General features: G+C 36.0%; 1 protein-coding gene across 2 annotated transcripts in view; it reads left to right on the forward strand.

Annotated features, from left to right (window-relative positions):
- Positions 1-15845, forward strand: part of crlf1a (cytokine receptor-like factor 1a) — a 24189-nt gene extending 8344 nt beyond the window's left edge. Inside the window, exons 3-9 of one of the 2 annotated variants that reach the window (XM_051130918.1) lie at positions 2752-3030; positions 5421-5550; positions 6068-6237; positions 9891-10048; positions 11340-11508; positions 13814-13999; positions 14768-15845. In XM_051130918.1, coding sequence (XP_050986875.1) covers positions 2752-3030; positions 5421-5550; positions 6068-6237; positions 9891-10048; positions 11340-11508; positions 13814-13999; positions 14768-14784 — 1109 coding nt within the window. In that variant the 3' untranslated portion in view covers positions 14785-15845. The remainder of the gene's footprint in view (positions 1-2751; positions 3031-5420; positions 5551-6067; positions 6238-9890; positions 10049-11339; positions 11509-13813; positions 14000-14767) is intronic. The other variant, XM_051130909.1, reaches the window with a different exon arrangement.
- Positions 15846-16986: the final 1141 nt, after the last annotated feature.

A 16986-nucleotide genomic window follows, 5' to 3' on the forward strand; every position in this document is an offset into this window, starting at 1 on the left:
TCAAATCAACGCTATCACCCGAGACGATAGATTCTACGTTCATTGTTGGTGAAATATAGGTGTTTGTGAAAGTTTAATTTCCTTTTAATGAATTGCAGAGAACAATGTAACAGGATCAAAGGGCATAATTTGCGTTGTAAATAACAAAGGGCTAAATTATTAATAGCTATTGTGAAATACATTCTCATTGCGAGCGTTTAGCACATTCCCCTTACGTGACATTCGCAGGTGTTGGTGGAGAGGAAGATTGAGACTAATTACATCTAATTAAGTATTGCCTCATTCACACCCTCAGTGCCAGGCAGAGGATTAAGAAAGTGAAGTGCATTACAGCCACTGACAGACTACACTTCCCTCTCCTCTAGTTAACATTAAACGCAAAAGCGTTCTCTGGGCTTGAACTTTTTCTGGGCCTCAGTGAAATATAAACAGAGTTAAAAGGAAAAAAACGTGTAGACAGAAGTAACCCTTTAAAAGATCATTGCGGTTTGACAACACGGGCAGGAATGTTCAAAGGGTGGTCTCGCTGTTCACCGTCTCAGCGGTAAGATGTGCATCCAAGCTTTACTGAGTTTCTCTCGCCGTTGCATTCGTGATGACAAGACTACAGGCTTACCTCATGAGACCTTCGGATCTGAAACCAAATATCTCGCTGCTCATTTCCTATTCAGACACCTGCGGTAAATACTTGTAATTGCTCCTGTCATTAAATGGTTTGAAGTTCGAATCAGATTTTTTTAACCCACTTAAATCAAAACATCACCTTGTGAGGACTATTCTAAAGGGCGTATCGTGATTCTGTTTTAGTAATGCTATAAGATAAAACAACTGATTTGAGTGCTTTTGAATATGTAATCTCATTTAATGTTAGTCTATCTATCCATCTTGATGTAATTACATGTAATCACATGCCAGTTCCTTCATCACCTCCATTACTCAATTGTGCTGCAGTCACACATATTTTGAGGGATTCCAAGTTGTCACATTACAATGGTGATAATGAATTCCAAAAAGGTTTACAAATTTATCATTGTATGTGGGTACCAGTTACACTAGTTATCTAGGATTGATCAGCACAGTGACAGATGTCAAACTTAAGAAATGCTTAAAGAAACGACACAAAATTCACTATTAGGCAGCTATGTGAAACACTAAAACATATGTATTATTTAAAGTTTGACCAATAATGTTTAATGTATTTTTTCTCACATAATAACCAGTATTATATGTGCACATATGTTCATTTATTTGTTCGGTCAAGTAATTTTAATGAACACTAAAATGTGTGTATTTAAACACTGACCCTGGTAAACAATATTTTTAATACTTTGCTAGTTTTATATCTTTCTTCTGACATAAGATAATTTCCAACCAGTATGTAATGTGCATATATTTATTTAATATTAATTTATTAATTTTAATTGAAGTCTGTGGTCAAATAATTTTTATTGAGCGTGGTAAACAATATTTTTTACACTGTGCTAGCTTTTTTTCTCCCATTACAAAATCTCAAACCAATATTTAATATACATGCATTTGATGTTTGTTTATTTATTTTATTTGCAATCTGTGGTCAAATCATTTTTAATTAACAGTAAAAATGTGTGCATTTAAACGCTGACCCTGGTAAACAATATTTTTTTTACACTGTGCTAGTTTTATCTTTTTTCTTATCTAACAACATAATCTCAAACCAATATTTCATGTGCGTATATTTAATATTCACTTATTTTTTCTGCATTTAATGGTATTTTTTTAAACAATAGGTGTATTTAAAAGCTGACCTGGCAAACTATATTTTTCACACCTTTTTTTCACAAAATAATCTCAAACCAGTATTTAATGTGCATTTCTTTATTTAATGTTCATTTCCTATTATTATTTTTTGTGCATTTAATGGTAAAAGATGTTTTAATAAACACTAAACCATAGATGTATTTAAACACTGACAATGGCAAACAATATTTTTCACACTTTTTCTCACAAAATATTTTCAAACCAGTGTTTCATATCCATATAATTAATTAATGTTTACTGTTACTATTTTTTGTGCATTCAATAATAAAATATGTTTTAATAAACACTTAACTATAGGTGTATTTAAACGCTGACCCTGGCAATCAGTACTTTTCACACTTTTTCACACAAAATAATCTCAAACCAATAATTCATGTGCATATATTTAATATTAACTTATTATTTTTGTGCATTTAATATTATGTTTATATGAACACTAAGCCATAGGTGTATTTAAACGCTGATCCTGGCAATCAGCAATTTTTCAAACTTTTTCTTACAAAATAATCTCAAACCAATATTTCATTTATTTAAACACTGACCCTGGCAATCAGTATTTTTCACACTTTTTTTCACAAATAATCTTAAACCAATATTTCATGTGGATATATTTATTTAATGTTCACTTTTTATTTTTTATGCATTTAATTTTATTTAATGCACACTAAACCATAGGTGTATTTAAACGCTGACCCTGGCAATCAGTATTTTTCACACTTTTTCCTCACAAAATAATCTTAAATGTTTCTTGTGCATATATGTTTAATATTCATTAATTCATTTATTTTGCATGCATTATTCATTTTTTTAGTAAATAGGCATCTACTAAGGGGGGTGAAGATGGACCATCTGACTGTACATGTTCCCTTTCCTAGTAAACGGATATTATCTCCTTTTGTGATCATCTCGCTGCCTCTTTCCAGCTCTAACCTGCTATATCTCACCCTCCCTCAGAGGTGGCTACAATCTACCCTCAAGACCCGGCCCTTCCCATCGGCTCCAGCCTGACAGCCACATGCTCAGTGAATCCAGACCACGGCATTCACGCAGGCTCTCTGTACTGGACGCTGAATGGCAAGCGGCTTCCCAGCAGCACCTACAGCATTCTGAGCCCCACCGTGCTCAGCGTCACCCTCCCGCGGCTCACCGGGTCCCGCCAGCGCTCCGGAGACAACCTCGTGTGCCACAACAGCGGGGGTCACGTGCTGGCCGGCTCCTGCATCTATGTTGGCAGTGAGTCTGTCTACCATATTGTTCGTATTTACTCTAGGCTCCTGTACAGCTACCAAGTGTGTTTAATTGGCGAATGTGCATGCAGTCCAACTTAAATACGATTAAATGGATTTTGTGGGTAAGCCTGGAGCCTTGGGGAATATGGGTCAGACGTGGAAGTATTAGACAGCCTTTATGATTTGACCCCCTGCCACTGAGCCACAGTTGTTGCAGTATTTAATGTTTTCTGCCTGTCCGCCAATGAACTCGAGAGTTGTTTAAGCCCCTTAAGATAGCTATCTGTTCCACTGTTATGCTTTTAGCACCTGTGTGGTCCATTATAGGCGCTTTCCTCGACTGACGCGTATGACAGAACAAATGTACGGCATTTGTCAAGTTACATGGAATGGTGGCAGTATGGAAAATTACAAACACAGACACACACACTCACACACACACGAGACAAAGTCAAGGAAGCGAGTGTCTGGTCATTTGGAAAAAAGATTGAAAGCCAGAAATGGAGAGACGTGGTTACGATAAGTGTGTGTGTGAAGTGCTACAGTATGTTGACTCAAGCTCTCAATGTCTCTGAGGTCTCCTCTGTAAGGTTTGGTTCATATAATCACAGTCTTACACTTAGACGCAGTGTCTTTTGTTCTCAGCTGAATGGAATCTTGGCCCCATTCCTGAACTTAAATGAGGATGACAGCTGAAGACACTCATCCATTATTGAAAATATTTAAAGTCAACACAAAGTCAAAATTGACCCTATTTACTTTCTTAATACACGGCCCTCGTCTTATTGTGAACGATTCATCTGTGCGCATTATGCCAAAAAACCAGTATTCATAATCTTTCATCAAAACTTTATCAGTTTCTTTTCTTTTGAAATTACTTCTATTTTTTTAAGAGACTTTTTAAATCTCTTGTAATCACCAAGGCTTAATTTATTTGAAATGTAAAATTGTATTTTTACATATTCTTAAATATTTACACCAAATTACATAACATTGTAAAAAGTCATACGATCCTTGAGAATGTTCATTTCAAAACAGTGATTTAGTTTTTGATTAATAGAATGTTCAGTTTATTTTAAATATTTTTTTGTATTTAAATAAAATAGGAACATACATTTTCAGTCTATGTATCTTGTTTTTTAATTATTATAATTAAATATAGATTGAAATCATATTTAATAGAAATAGATTTTGACTACCAGTCAAAAGTTTTTAGGCAGTACGATTTCTAATGTTTGTTTTTTATTTATATCTACTCTGCATTTATTAACTGCATTTATTTAACCCTGCATTTAAATGATCCAAAATACAGCAAAAGCAGTAATATTTTGAAATATTTTTAATATTTAAAATAACTGCTTTCTATTTGAATATATTTTAAAATGTAACTTATTTGTGATCAAAGCTACATTTTCAGCACCATTACTCCACCATTACTCAATTTTTTTTAAAACAGTTGAGTACATTTTTTTTCAGGATTCTTTGATGAATAGAAAGATCCAAAGCATTTATCTAAAATAAGAAGCTTTTGTAACATTATATAGTACACCATTCATAAGCTTGGAGTCAGTTTTTATGTGTGTGTGTGTTTGTGTGTTGGGGCTAAATCCTTGCTAAATAAGGATTTGCTTTAAATTGATCAAAAGTGATGATAAAACATTTATAATCTTTTTCAGATAAATGCTATTCTTATGAACTTTCTATTCATCAAAAAAAAAAAAAAGCTGTAAAAGTTGTACTCAGCTGTTGTCAACATAACAGTAATAAATGAACTTATGAACTTTCTATTCATCAAAAAAAAAAAAAAAGCTGTAAAAGTTGTACTCAGCTGTTGTCAACATAACAGTAATAAATGGTATTGGAGCAGCAGATCAGAATATTTCTGAAGGATCATGTGACTGGAGTAATGATCCTAAAAATTCAGCTTTGAAATCACAGAAATAAATTACATTTTAAAATATACTTAAACAGTAAACAGTTATTTTAAATAGTAAAAATATTTCTAAATGTTACTCTTTTTGCTGTACTTTGGATCAAATAAATTTAGGCTTGGTGAGCAGAAGAGACTTCTTTAAAAAAACATTAAAATTATTACTGTCCAAAAACTTTTGACTGGTGGTGTATATTTTCATTTGAATAAATTAAAGGTGTATCCTTCATTTATGTTTTATATTTCATATGTTTCACTTACAGCAGTAAAATGGCTTGCAAGTTCTGTTTCATGTTGACTTACTAAGCAACTATTTTTGACTAATTTTCTCAGCATTTAGCAGCATTTACAGCGTGTTCCTTTAATGAGGTGTTATGAGAGGCATGAGTCACTTTCCACTAACTCACTTTGACAGCCAAGTGAAAACTCATTGCCCTTGTCTGTTTTTTTTTTTTTTTTTAAAGTGCCTCCTGAGAAACCCGTGAATCTTACCTGCTGGTCCAGGAACACTAAAGACCTCACCTGTAGATGGGCCCCTGGGGGCCAGGGGGAAACCTTCATCAAGACAAAATACACACTCAAATATAAGCTCAGGTCAGTGCCAGAGGTCATTCACACTCATGTCATGCCTCTTCCCAAATTCACGCCTTATCTTGTTTGTATATGTCATGTTCTTACATGCCTATTCACTGGAGGACAGTGGAAGGATGTTCAGGGATGTCTCAAACCAACCTATCTGTACTAATCCCTCCTGATGGGCAGATGCCATACACTTTTGTTTTTTGTCTGAACTATAAAAACATATACATCTAAATACTTAAAAAATAGTCTAAATATTTTTTGTCTGTTGTAGTATTGTCTTTTGCATTTTATATGTTATTTTAATATTTATTTTTTAAGGTTATTTAATTAATAATTGACTTTCTTGCCCATTGAGCATATGGAGTGTGATTCCACACAGCAATTTCACACCTCCATTCCCGAACCAGAAGGAATAAGCCATAATTAAGGAATTATTCCCACATTTGAGTTTAATTAAAAAGCCTCCATATAGGAGGCATACAAACGTATTGTGTCCATCAGGAAATAAACCTTGTTTGCGCACCCATAGGTGGTACGGACGAGAAAAGGAGTGTGAGGACTACAGCGCTGGAGAGCCATACACATGCTACATCTCCCGCGACCTCGCCCTCTTCACACCCTACGAGATATGGGTGGAGGCTTCCAACCAACTCGGAACCGCAACGTCTGACGTCATCTACTTGGATATCTTAGACGTGGGTGAGTGTGCTTGACCTTTGACCCCTTTTTAGGCACAAGCTCCAGGTGTTCTCCTCACGGGCTGCACGCAATATAAGAGGACCACGTGCAACGTGAGAGCGCCACTCCTTGTAAAACTGGGTGGAGGCGTGACGAATTGCAGCGGTCCGTCGGAGCGTCATCAGTATCCCTTTGGCTCATACAGTATCTACCCACCTACTCACACATACCTGCGAAGCCTCGCAGCCCCCTCCTTCACAGACGAGTGGAATTTTTACGAAGTTTTTCGCTAATCCTAGTACCGTGACCTGCCTGGGGCTACTGTTTAGCAGTGTGACGGTCTGTTTTGTTGAATCCTAAAGATCTTATGTGCTTTGAGTGCAGGCCAGACTTGCACATAATCTCTTCAAACAGACATTTTAGGCAACAAACATCTTAATAAAAATGGAATTAGTATCGTTAGGACTTGAGTCGGGGGGCATTTTGTCTTGGCAACACATCAGAAAGAATTTGAAATGTAATTAAAATAGCCTGAACGCAAACTAAAGCCCTCCATCCTCCAAAAGGAGATGAGAAAGCTTCTAAAGTTTTACATCCTGTGAGTGTAAATCAGTGTAACTGCACCTGAAGGGGGAGGCAGGGTGATTTTGAATGGAAAATGCATAAGAGGAAGGTGGGTGCTCCTCGAAACATGCCACAGTTATGACACAGCAACCACACCTAGTGCCTCCACCTTCTTAGCAACAGAGACAATGCTCATCTGTGTTACCAGTTAATTAAACAAAAGCTTTGAGATCCAAGCGAACTGCAGTTTCTTGGAATTCGAAGCACTATCAATGCTATATCATTTTATTGCAGTCTGAACGAAATGCAGTCAAAGCAGAAAAATGCAGAACAATTAGTCTATGTGAATCGGTGTATATTTTATCTTAGTTGAATCACAAGATCAAAAGTCTCTAGTCTCGGCTTGCAGAGCGCCCAAAGTCCGTTCACTGATCAGGTGATGCATATCGCACACAGAAATGGCAAGAGCTAGCTGACATTGCCAGTTCCAACGTGATTAGTTAGTTTAACAAAATTTACAGGAGTATGTACCGACTTGATTCAATGACCCTTTTTTTGTGATGATGTAATCACAAGATGCAATTTCCACGGTTAGTGGCATTAGAAATTTGTAGCAAGTACGCTGGAGATTCACAAGAACAGAACTGTATATACTGAAATAATCAGTAGTTTTGAACTAAGAGAAGTTGACATTTGTTCTGTGTTTTCTGTGCAATTTTATATGGAGACTGATGTCACACTATTTAAACCAATTTCTTTCATACAGAGCTCAAATTCATAAACAATGTAATTTTTGTGTAAATTGAATGTAAAGAAGTAATGGATACAAATTCAAAGGAATTTCACTTACAGATTAATGGATGTAAGGGTGATTGTAAATGTCAGTTCTATCCATCTTATTCTTTAACGCACAGGTAAGCCTATGGGCGAGACTTTCAGTTCATTAGCCACTATATGGAAAGAATGATAAGAATAACAACATGCAGTAAACGATAAAACTGCACTACAAACAAGTGTGTTCATAATTAAGATAATTAAGATAATGTTTTTATTATTGTTTTTATGATTATTCTACTTCCTTTTACGTAAAGCACTTTGAATTACCTCTGTGTATGAAATGTGCTATATAAATAAACTTGCCTTGCCTTGCCTTGCCTAAAATAATATGGTAAGACACATCAATTTGCAGTATAAGGCAGCAAAACAAGCTGTTTTGTACAGCTAAAAATAGTTGGACGCAGATGAGACCGGAAGCCAGACACATGAAATTTACAAATGGCCATGCCCACTCTTACAGGGAAAAAAAAGTTGGTAGGAAAAAAAATAACTATGTGCAGTAAACAGTAAAAATATTTGCACTACAAACCAGTGTGCTCATAATTAAGATAATACATTAAAAAAATATGGTAAGACACACTGTATATTTGCAGTATCAAAGAGCAACAAGCTGTTTTGTACAGCTAAAAATAGCTGGACGCAGATGAGACCAAAAGCCAGAGCCATGAAATTTACAAATGGCCGTGCTCACTCTTACAGGGAAAAAAAAGTGGGTAGGAAAAAAACGAGACGAATAACCATGTGCAGTAAAGGGTAAAACTATTTGCACTACAAACCAGTGTGCTTATAATTCAAATAATACATCAAAATAATATGGTAAGACACAAATATCAAGCAACAACAAGCTGTTTTGTACAGCTAAAAATAGCTGGACACGAAAGAGAGCCAGACCTATAACATTTACAAATGGCCGCGCCCGCTCTTACAGAAAAAATATTTCAGTTAATGTGTTTTTACAGCGTTGCGCATTATAACCAATCACCCGCGATTCAGTTGAGTTAATGAATGCAATGACCAATCAGAGGCGTTCAGATGAGTCATCGCTAAAACGTCTGACTTTTGTCCTATGTGCGCACTCCCTAACTGAATTCTACACTCCCGCATTTGCGAATTCACTCATCGTATTCTAAACAACAAAATGCACGATATAAGTAAGAGATTCATTCATCATACAGTGTAGACAGCTGCTTCACTAATTATAAAGATAGTTTTGTTTTTGAGACTGCCTTAACTCGCTTTCTGTATATAGCCTAATTTATTAGCTGTTTGAATAACAGTGGAAATGAAAACGTTATAATTAGCAACTTACGATGTTTTATTAAATTGTGATCACGTCAAATACGAATTGAAAATATTTTATTAGATTACATGACATCCATACTTGGTACTTGCCTAAAAGACGGGATTATGATGTTTGTAGTTTATTTTACACTAACATTAGACTACTTTTGGAGTTAATTCACCCTCCGCCTATGATAGATAGATACAGTTAAAGTCAAAAGTTTACGTACACCTTGCAGAATCTTCAAAATGTTAATTATGTTACCAATTATGTAGTACTGACCTGAATAAGATATTTTCCTTCTGAAGCATCAGTGAGCAGTTGGACCTTCTGTAATAGTTGCATATGAGTCCCTCAGTTGTCCTTAGTGTGAAAAGATGGATCTCAGAATAATACAGTCATTGTTGGAAAGGGTTCAAATACACAAAAATGCTGAAAAACCAAAGAATCTGTGGGAACTGAAGGATTTTACAAGCAGTTTAACAAGGGACTCATGAACAACTATCACTAAACAAAAAAGACACAGCTGTGGATCATTCAGGTAACAACATAGTATTAAGAATCAAGTGTATGTAAACTTTTGAACAGGGTCATTTTTATAAATTCACCTATTTTCTCTTGTGGACTGTATGTAAACGTGTGTGAAACATCTTGTTCAGGTCAGTACTAAATAAAAAATAGCATGCGTTTTGTATGATCCCTCTTACTTTGTTAAAATAATTACCATTTTGCAGATTCTGCAAGGGGTATCTAAACTTTAGACTTCAACCATAGATAGATAGATAATATTTCATACATAAACATTTGTGGACCAGAGTAGAAGAAAACACTTTTTTCTAGAACCTGTGTGAAATTTCTTTGAAATGCAGTTCAGTAAACTCCTTTTCACTTTCATTCCAATTCAAATTCCATTTCAAGAATAAGTTACAATGAGGTCTTTTGTTGCAGCGTCTCCAACCTTATCACATGTTGTTTGTGTCGTTTCCTCCAGTGACGACAGACCCACCGACTGACGTGACTGTGAGCCGAGTGGGCGACCTGGAGGACCAGCTGACCGTGCGCTGGGGGACGCCGCCTGCATTAAAAGACTTCCTCTTTCAGGCCAAATACCAGATCAGATACAGACTGGAGGAAAGCAGCGACTGGAAGGTACAGTAGCGGCCTCGACCAGTGAGCACACGTCATCACTTTATGATGGCCATTATTATCGTCTTCCCACTTGTTTTTGTAATGCAAACTGTGTACGCTTGCGAGTTAGTGTCAGTTTCCTAATTTTAAAGCATTTGCAGAGTGGCGCAATGATTAATTAGAGCGGCCCAAAAGATAACAGCCATGTTTCAGTAGAATTTGGGGTGTTTGTATTACTTGTCCGAAACGTCATTTCCAGCTGTAACAGAACAGCACATGGTTTCCAGTCCTCTGGCCACGGAAGAGTCCGGCTAAACTTTAGTGCTTCAAATAAACTTAAGCTTTCACTCTGTCCCCATTTCGCTCATATGGATCCAATCAGTTGGCAGGTTTCCTTTTAAAGCTGGGCAGAGTTGGGTTACATAATTTCCCCCCCCCCCCTTTACCCATCATTGTGCTGTCAGATGCGCAGTCCTACATGGTTAACAAAGTCAAAATATGACAGTGACCATCAAAAGCACATCGCTGAGGAGGATCTATTGTTTTCAGAGCGCGTTAAGAGAGTTGCATTATCACCCGGGACGTTCTCAACCCCTCAGATTGCTTACATAGCCTGTGCGAAGGGAAATAATTACCCAGCATGCCTGTTACACGGCAACCTGATGATGTTAACATTCTGCCACTCATCACGTTCCAATAGTAATGATGGTCCTCGGATTACGGAGCCATGCATATTAACCGTGTTTGTAGTTTTTGAAACACGAGTCTGGAAATGGACCGCGGAAAGGGACTGATTCAGGGGTACCGGGATTGTAAATAATTACAGGGGGCCCAGGCCGTTTCGACATTCCTGCATTCGAATCCTATATACCTCTGCTTTAACACACGGGAAGGCTGGCATGGCCCTGTCTACATGTCGTCGATGCTGTCTGCACCCGTGCAATTACTCAATCTGTAATAAGCAATAGATAACAGATTTTCTCTGAGGCTTGTGTTGGTGCTCGCTGCGTATATGTAGAGCCAGAAGGCAGGCCAATTATATACGTGTGTGTCCTTGTCATTTACCTCCTGTCTTTGTTTCTGATATGTGTTGCTATATCCCCTAGGAGCACAAAAGGGGGAAATTTCTTTGTTCTACCTCTTTGTAGAAGAGCTTGTGTGAACTTGCTTAAGGATTTTGAAAGTGAATGGCTTTTTTTCCCTTCTTATAGAGAACATTAAATATGCCCGTTAGGGTAACGGTGTGTGTGTGGTATGTGGCTGCTTAAGGTGTTTGATTGTAACAGACTGTTTTGGGTGTCTTTCTCTGCAGGTGGTGGATGATGTTGGGAACCAGACTTCCTGCAGGCTGGCAGGGTTGCGGCCAGGCACAGTGTATTTTGTGCAGGTGCGCTGTAATCCGGTGGGGATCCTGGGATCTAGGAAAGCAGGCATTTGGAGTGACTGGAGTCACCCAACTGCAGCCTCGACACCACATAGTGGTAAGAGAAATATCATTTATATGATCCTTGCCAAAAAAAGGTACTTAGCGGAACCTATTGTTTTGGAAGTTTACCATGCTAATAGTACCTTGTAAATACCTTGCTTTTTTTGCAAGGTTGCATAGGGTATATTTCCATTTAGAGAATACCATTTCTGAATTTTAAACAAAACTAAAAACATTTTCAAAATGTGACTTTTGTTGATTGATTATAAAACTAGATGATTTAGTTCAAAGCCACTGTAAAATGCAGATAAATGTAAATACGCACAAATGATGACACATTCTGTTAATGTGCCAATTTTTTTGCATATTTGGCAACCACAAAACCCTACAGTTAAGTTAATGAACTATATTACTTGGTGAAAGTCATTGTTATTTTGATAATTATTATTAACCCTTAGTTAACTGCACTGCCGTTCAAAAGTTTGGGATTAGTAAGACTTGTAATGTTTTTTGAAGTCTCTTATGCCCATCAAGGCTGCATTTATTAGATCAAAATACAGAAAAATAACAGTAATTTTGAGGAATGTTATTACAATAAAAAATAATGGTATTTTATAATATTCTGATATGCTGATTTATTAGTAGAATTTTCTATGTGGGGAACAGTTGTGCTGCCAAATATTTTTTGCAACCTTTTTTTAGGATTCTTTGATAAATAAAAAGTTAAAAATACCAGCATTTATTCAAAATAGAAATCTTTTCTAAAAATATAAGTCTTTGCTATGACTTTTTATCAATTTAACACATCCTTGATTAATAAAAGTATTCATTTATTTATTATTGCTGACCCCACACGTTTGAACGGCAGTGTGTATTGTTAGAAAAGATTTCTATTTTAAATGAACACTGTTCTTTTTAACTTTTTATTCATCAAAGAATCCTGACAAAAGTATTACAGGTTCCAAAAAAATATTAAGCAGCACAACTGTTTCCAACACTGATACTAAATCAGCATATTAGAATGATTTCTGAAGGATCATTTGACACTGAAGACTGGAGTAATGATGATGAAAATTCAGCTTTGATCACAGGAATAAATTCGATTTTGATGTACATTAAAATGTTATTTTATATCGTAACAATATTTCACAATATTACATTTTTTTTCTGTATTTTTCATCAGATATACACAGCTTTGATGAGTGTGAGAAGCTTCTTTAAAAAACATTAAAAATCTTACTGATCTCAAACTTTTAAACAGCAGTGTACATTAATGAACAATAAACATACATCTAAAGCATTTTTAATCTTATTGTTAATTTAAATGTTAATTTAATATTAATATTTAATATTAATTTTAACATCAACCATTAAACTAATTTTATAAAAGTAATGGGTCACATTTTTACTATGGGTAAAACGGCACTTTGCTTTGTGAAATCAGTGTTAATACAGTTTAAAGGAGATTTCTAGCAAAAAAGTACTATTGGTTAACAAAAATCGGCACACTGCCACTGCTGCTCCTAAGAAATCTATTTATTGTAATGTTTCGACCCCAAGGTCTTTTCTTAATGTACACATATTATATTTTCTTTGAAAGCCAAAAAAGTACCCGTCATGCATTTTGCTTTTCCGCTATGACACTCAATTTTAATATCCATTCATGCAGATCATAAAAGTATAATTAATTTAAACTCGGATCAGTCAAAGTCATAGCCTTGTGTCTTGTAGTGCATGAGATTCATGTGGGAAACATGAGTTTGATTCAAGCTTGCATTATAAACAAATCCCTCTCCCAATTATTTCCGGTCTTTTTAAATGTTTTTATTATTAAAAGAGACCAAAAGCAACATAGAACATCAATAAATATAACCAGCGGCACTAGTTAAATAGTAGCAGCAATAGTCAGATTGAGATGTTGCCTTCGCTGTCCCTCATCATATTTTCACATTTTGAATGTGTCGTACAGTCCATCCTATAATCAGATACATATTTCCAAAACGATGCTCAGTCCAGCAGACACCAACTAGCAGATGCAACGCATTACTTTAGTCATACATCTCCCCATTTTGTGGCTTGCCAGAGAGCCACGGGGGAGTGTTGGATATATTTTTTCAGAGGATTGTTTCTGAAGATTAACAGATTAACTCCTCTGCACATTAACTCTTCTGGAGCGGCCCACATCTGGAGCTCAGAAACCTGCTGTTTATTTAAAATGGAAAAGGATTTATTTTTATCCCAACTTGTGTTTGGTTGGCTGTGTAAACTGCGGCCTGTATCTGTGATAAGCACGATGCGTGTACGATAGGCGCTCGTCTCCCCGGACGGACACGTGTTGATTTTTGTCTTTCGTCCCGCAGAGCGGCTGCTGACAGGGTCGTGCGACTCGAAGGTGGGGCAGCAGAACTCCACGCTGCGGCGGGATTTGAAACAGTTCTTTGGCTGGGTGCGCAAACACGCCTACGGTTGCAGCGGTATGAGTATCAAACTGTACGATCAGTGGCGGGTCTGGCTGCAGAAATCTCACAAAACCCGCAACCAGGTAGGTAAGGAGCTTTTTATTCGCATTCTACTTGTTTTTGAACCCGAACCACATTAATCACCGTTTAGGTGTCTGGTTTTTCTCAGCGTTAGTTTCTTCAACTGTTATGCCAGGAATATTTGCTCTCATAACACTGTGAGACTCGATCCAAGCCCTTGAGTTATTGGAGTTGCCCGAGTTAATTGAATTAAAGTGCTTCTGGTGTTATTGTACTGAGTTTCCTGTGTTTTGCTCGGGAACCACAGAAGTAAATAACACGAGGCGACTCATATGACTTCAGGTATCTTTTCATAAACCGTTGTAGCAAACCGGACTCTTTAAATAAACTCGAGTAATGAAGTTCTGCGCGCCGAGTATGCTTCAACACATGTATTCGGGTTCCGAGTTCACATCTGTCAGATTCCACACTAATCTTGTTTTGGAAATGACAGGGATTGTCCTTCACCCAGCCTCTTTCATGTGTCCCCAGTGTGTTGTGGTCTGTGTTTTATATATGAAAAAACATGACTCAAATGCTTGTCAGCATCTGGAAAGATCTGACTTCATATTGGATGTTCCGCCGCCACGTCATGACAAGACCAACAAGAGATAAACCCATTGCAATTACACTAAAAATATCCAAATATCTAAACCGCAAGACTTTTAGCTAAAATCTTTTTGCCGTCGCCATCCGTGTCGAAACCATGGTCTCGGATTGTTTTTGAATGGCTATTTGAAGCCTTTCATGTTCTGTGGGCGTTTATCTGATTACTGTAATATTGTCTGGTTTCAGGTTCTTCAAGGAGATAAATCATAGCACGTCGCTCCTGGCAGGCAGAACATTTAACAACAACAGCACACTGTGGAAGAATTCACATTTTCCAGACTGCTGCTTGGCTCAGTGCAAGGACGTTAAAGTACAGCTGGACTCAAAACAGGATGTTTAAACAACAAACGGTGACGGGCATTTGGTCCCTCGGATGCAGATTATATTGTGCAGTTCTCAAAATGCCTTATTATACAGGAAAACAAAGTGTCTTTGATAATAGCCATGGGGAACACGTGGACTATATCCTCGCTACTCGCTATCTGTGGAGACAAGTTCTTGATCGTGTCGGGGAGCAATCAATTAAAGGTCATAATTTGCACATTTACTGATGACTATGCACGAGCCATGCTTAGCCGACGTGACACATGGTCTGTATGTGGGCCAGTGACTTTAGCCAACCTGTATGTTAAAGAGGCTCCTCATGGACAAACGGAAAACGTCTGAACGTATTTCCGCCAGCGTTTTGTGTAAGACAACTGGAAGAATATTAAGACCATCCAGTTTTACCAAAGGTACCTTTCATGAATGTTTGAGTGACTATAGCAGTTTACCTAAAAAATCTGACAGGTATACCTCACAGAACATCTTGCCAATTTTTAGTCTCTGTTTCTTTAACTAACTGGTACATGCCTTATGAAAAGTTGCATTGTGATGCAATGCTGAACATATCACTACATAAGCCTCTCACTTAACAAGTAAAGGAGGACCTACAGACATATTCAGGATCAACACTACAACAACGTTAACATGTTGGAACCGCAGAGCTGACTCATAAAATGGCCATTTAATGAACAGAGAGGAAGACTTGGCCAACTAATGATGTTTCTCGTGTTTATATATGTGTTGCAGTTACAAAAGTGTAACTGTGTTTGTAGCATTGAACTGTTTGAAAATAATTTTATGTATTGAGACATTTTACTGCTTTTATTTTTGTACTGAATTGTATCCGCATATTTAAATTTAAAGTTATGTTTTGACTCTTAAGTTATGTGTAGGTAGATTATATTATTATTGACTGAATTGTTTAAACCCTAATATTGTTTATAAAATCCTTCTTTAAGATAAAACTTATGAACTTAGTCCTTTTTGCCAAATTCTGAATGGGTATTTTTGTTTTATAAAAATCCTTTTTTTTTAAGGTAAAAAAATTCTTATACACTTACTCACTACCAGTCAAAAGTTTTTAAACAGTAAGGTTTTTAATGTTTTTTAAAGAAGTCTCTTTTGCTGCATTTATTTGATCCAAAGTACAGCAAAAACAGTACAATTTTAAAATATTTTTACCATTTAAAATAACCGTTTTCTGTTTGAATATATTTTAAAATGTAATTTATTCCTGTGATTTTAAAGCTGAATTTTTAGCATCATTACTCCAGTCACATGATCCTTCAGAAATCATTATAATGTTCTGATTTGCTGCTCAAAAAACATTATTATATTGAAAACAGATGAGTAGAATTTTTTTCAGGTTTCTTTGATGAATAGAAAGTTCAGAAGAACAGCATTTATCTTTTGTAACATTATAAATGTCTTTAGCATCACTATGAATTAATTTAAACCATCCTTGCTAACTTAAAGTATTAATTTCTATAATTTCTCTTCCAAAAAAAAAAAAAAATGCTGACTCCAAGCTTTTGAATTTACTTTTTATTTTAGATAAATGCTGATCTTTGGATCTTTCCATTCATCAAAAAATCCTGCAAAAAATGTACTCAACTGTTTAAAATATTGATAAAAATAATAATAAAAAAAGTTTCTCGAACAGCAAATCAGCATATTAAAATGATTTCTGAAGGATCATGTGACATTGACTAAAGACTGGAGTAATGATACTGAAAATTTAGATTTGAGCACAGGAATAAATTACACTTTAAAATATATTCAAATAGAAAGCAGTTATTTAATTTTTTTTTTTTTTTTTTTTTTTTTTTTTTTTTTTTTTAAACAATACTCATGTTTTTGCTTTACTTTGGATCAAATAAATGCAGGCTTGGTGAGCAGAAATAAATTCTTTAAAAAACATTAAAAATCTTACTGTTCAAAAACTTTTGACTGGTATATATGTCAATCGCTACTATTTTTTTTCACAATGTTATTTATCCTTAAGGATGTGTAGATATTTTATTTGGGAAAACAAGAAAACAGTACTGACTTTGAAATTATTTTTGCATTGATTGTATTCT

The sequence above is a fragment of the Labeo rohita genome, chromosome 2, assembly GCF_022985175.1.
Source record: "Labeo rohita strain BAU-BD-2019 chromosome 2, IGBB_LRoh.1.0, whole genome shotgun sequence".
Taxonomy (NCBI): domain Eukaryota; kingdom Metazoa; phylum Chordata; class Actinopteri; order Cypriniformes; family Cyprinidae; genus Labeo; species Labeo rohita.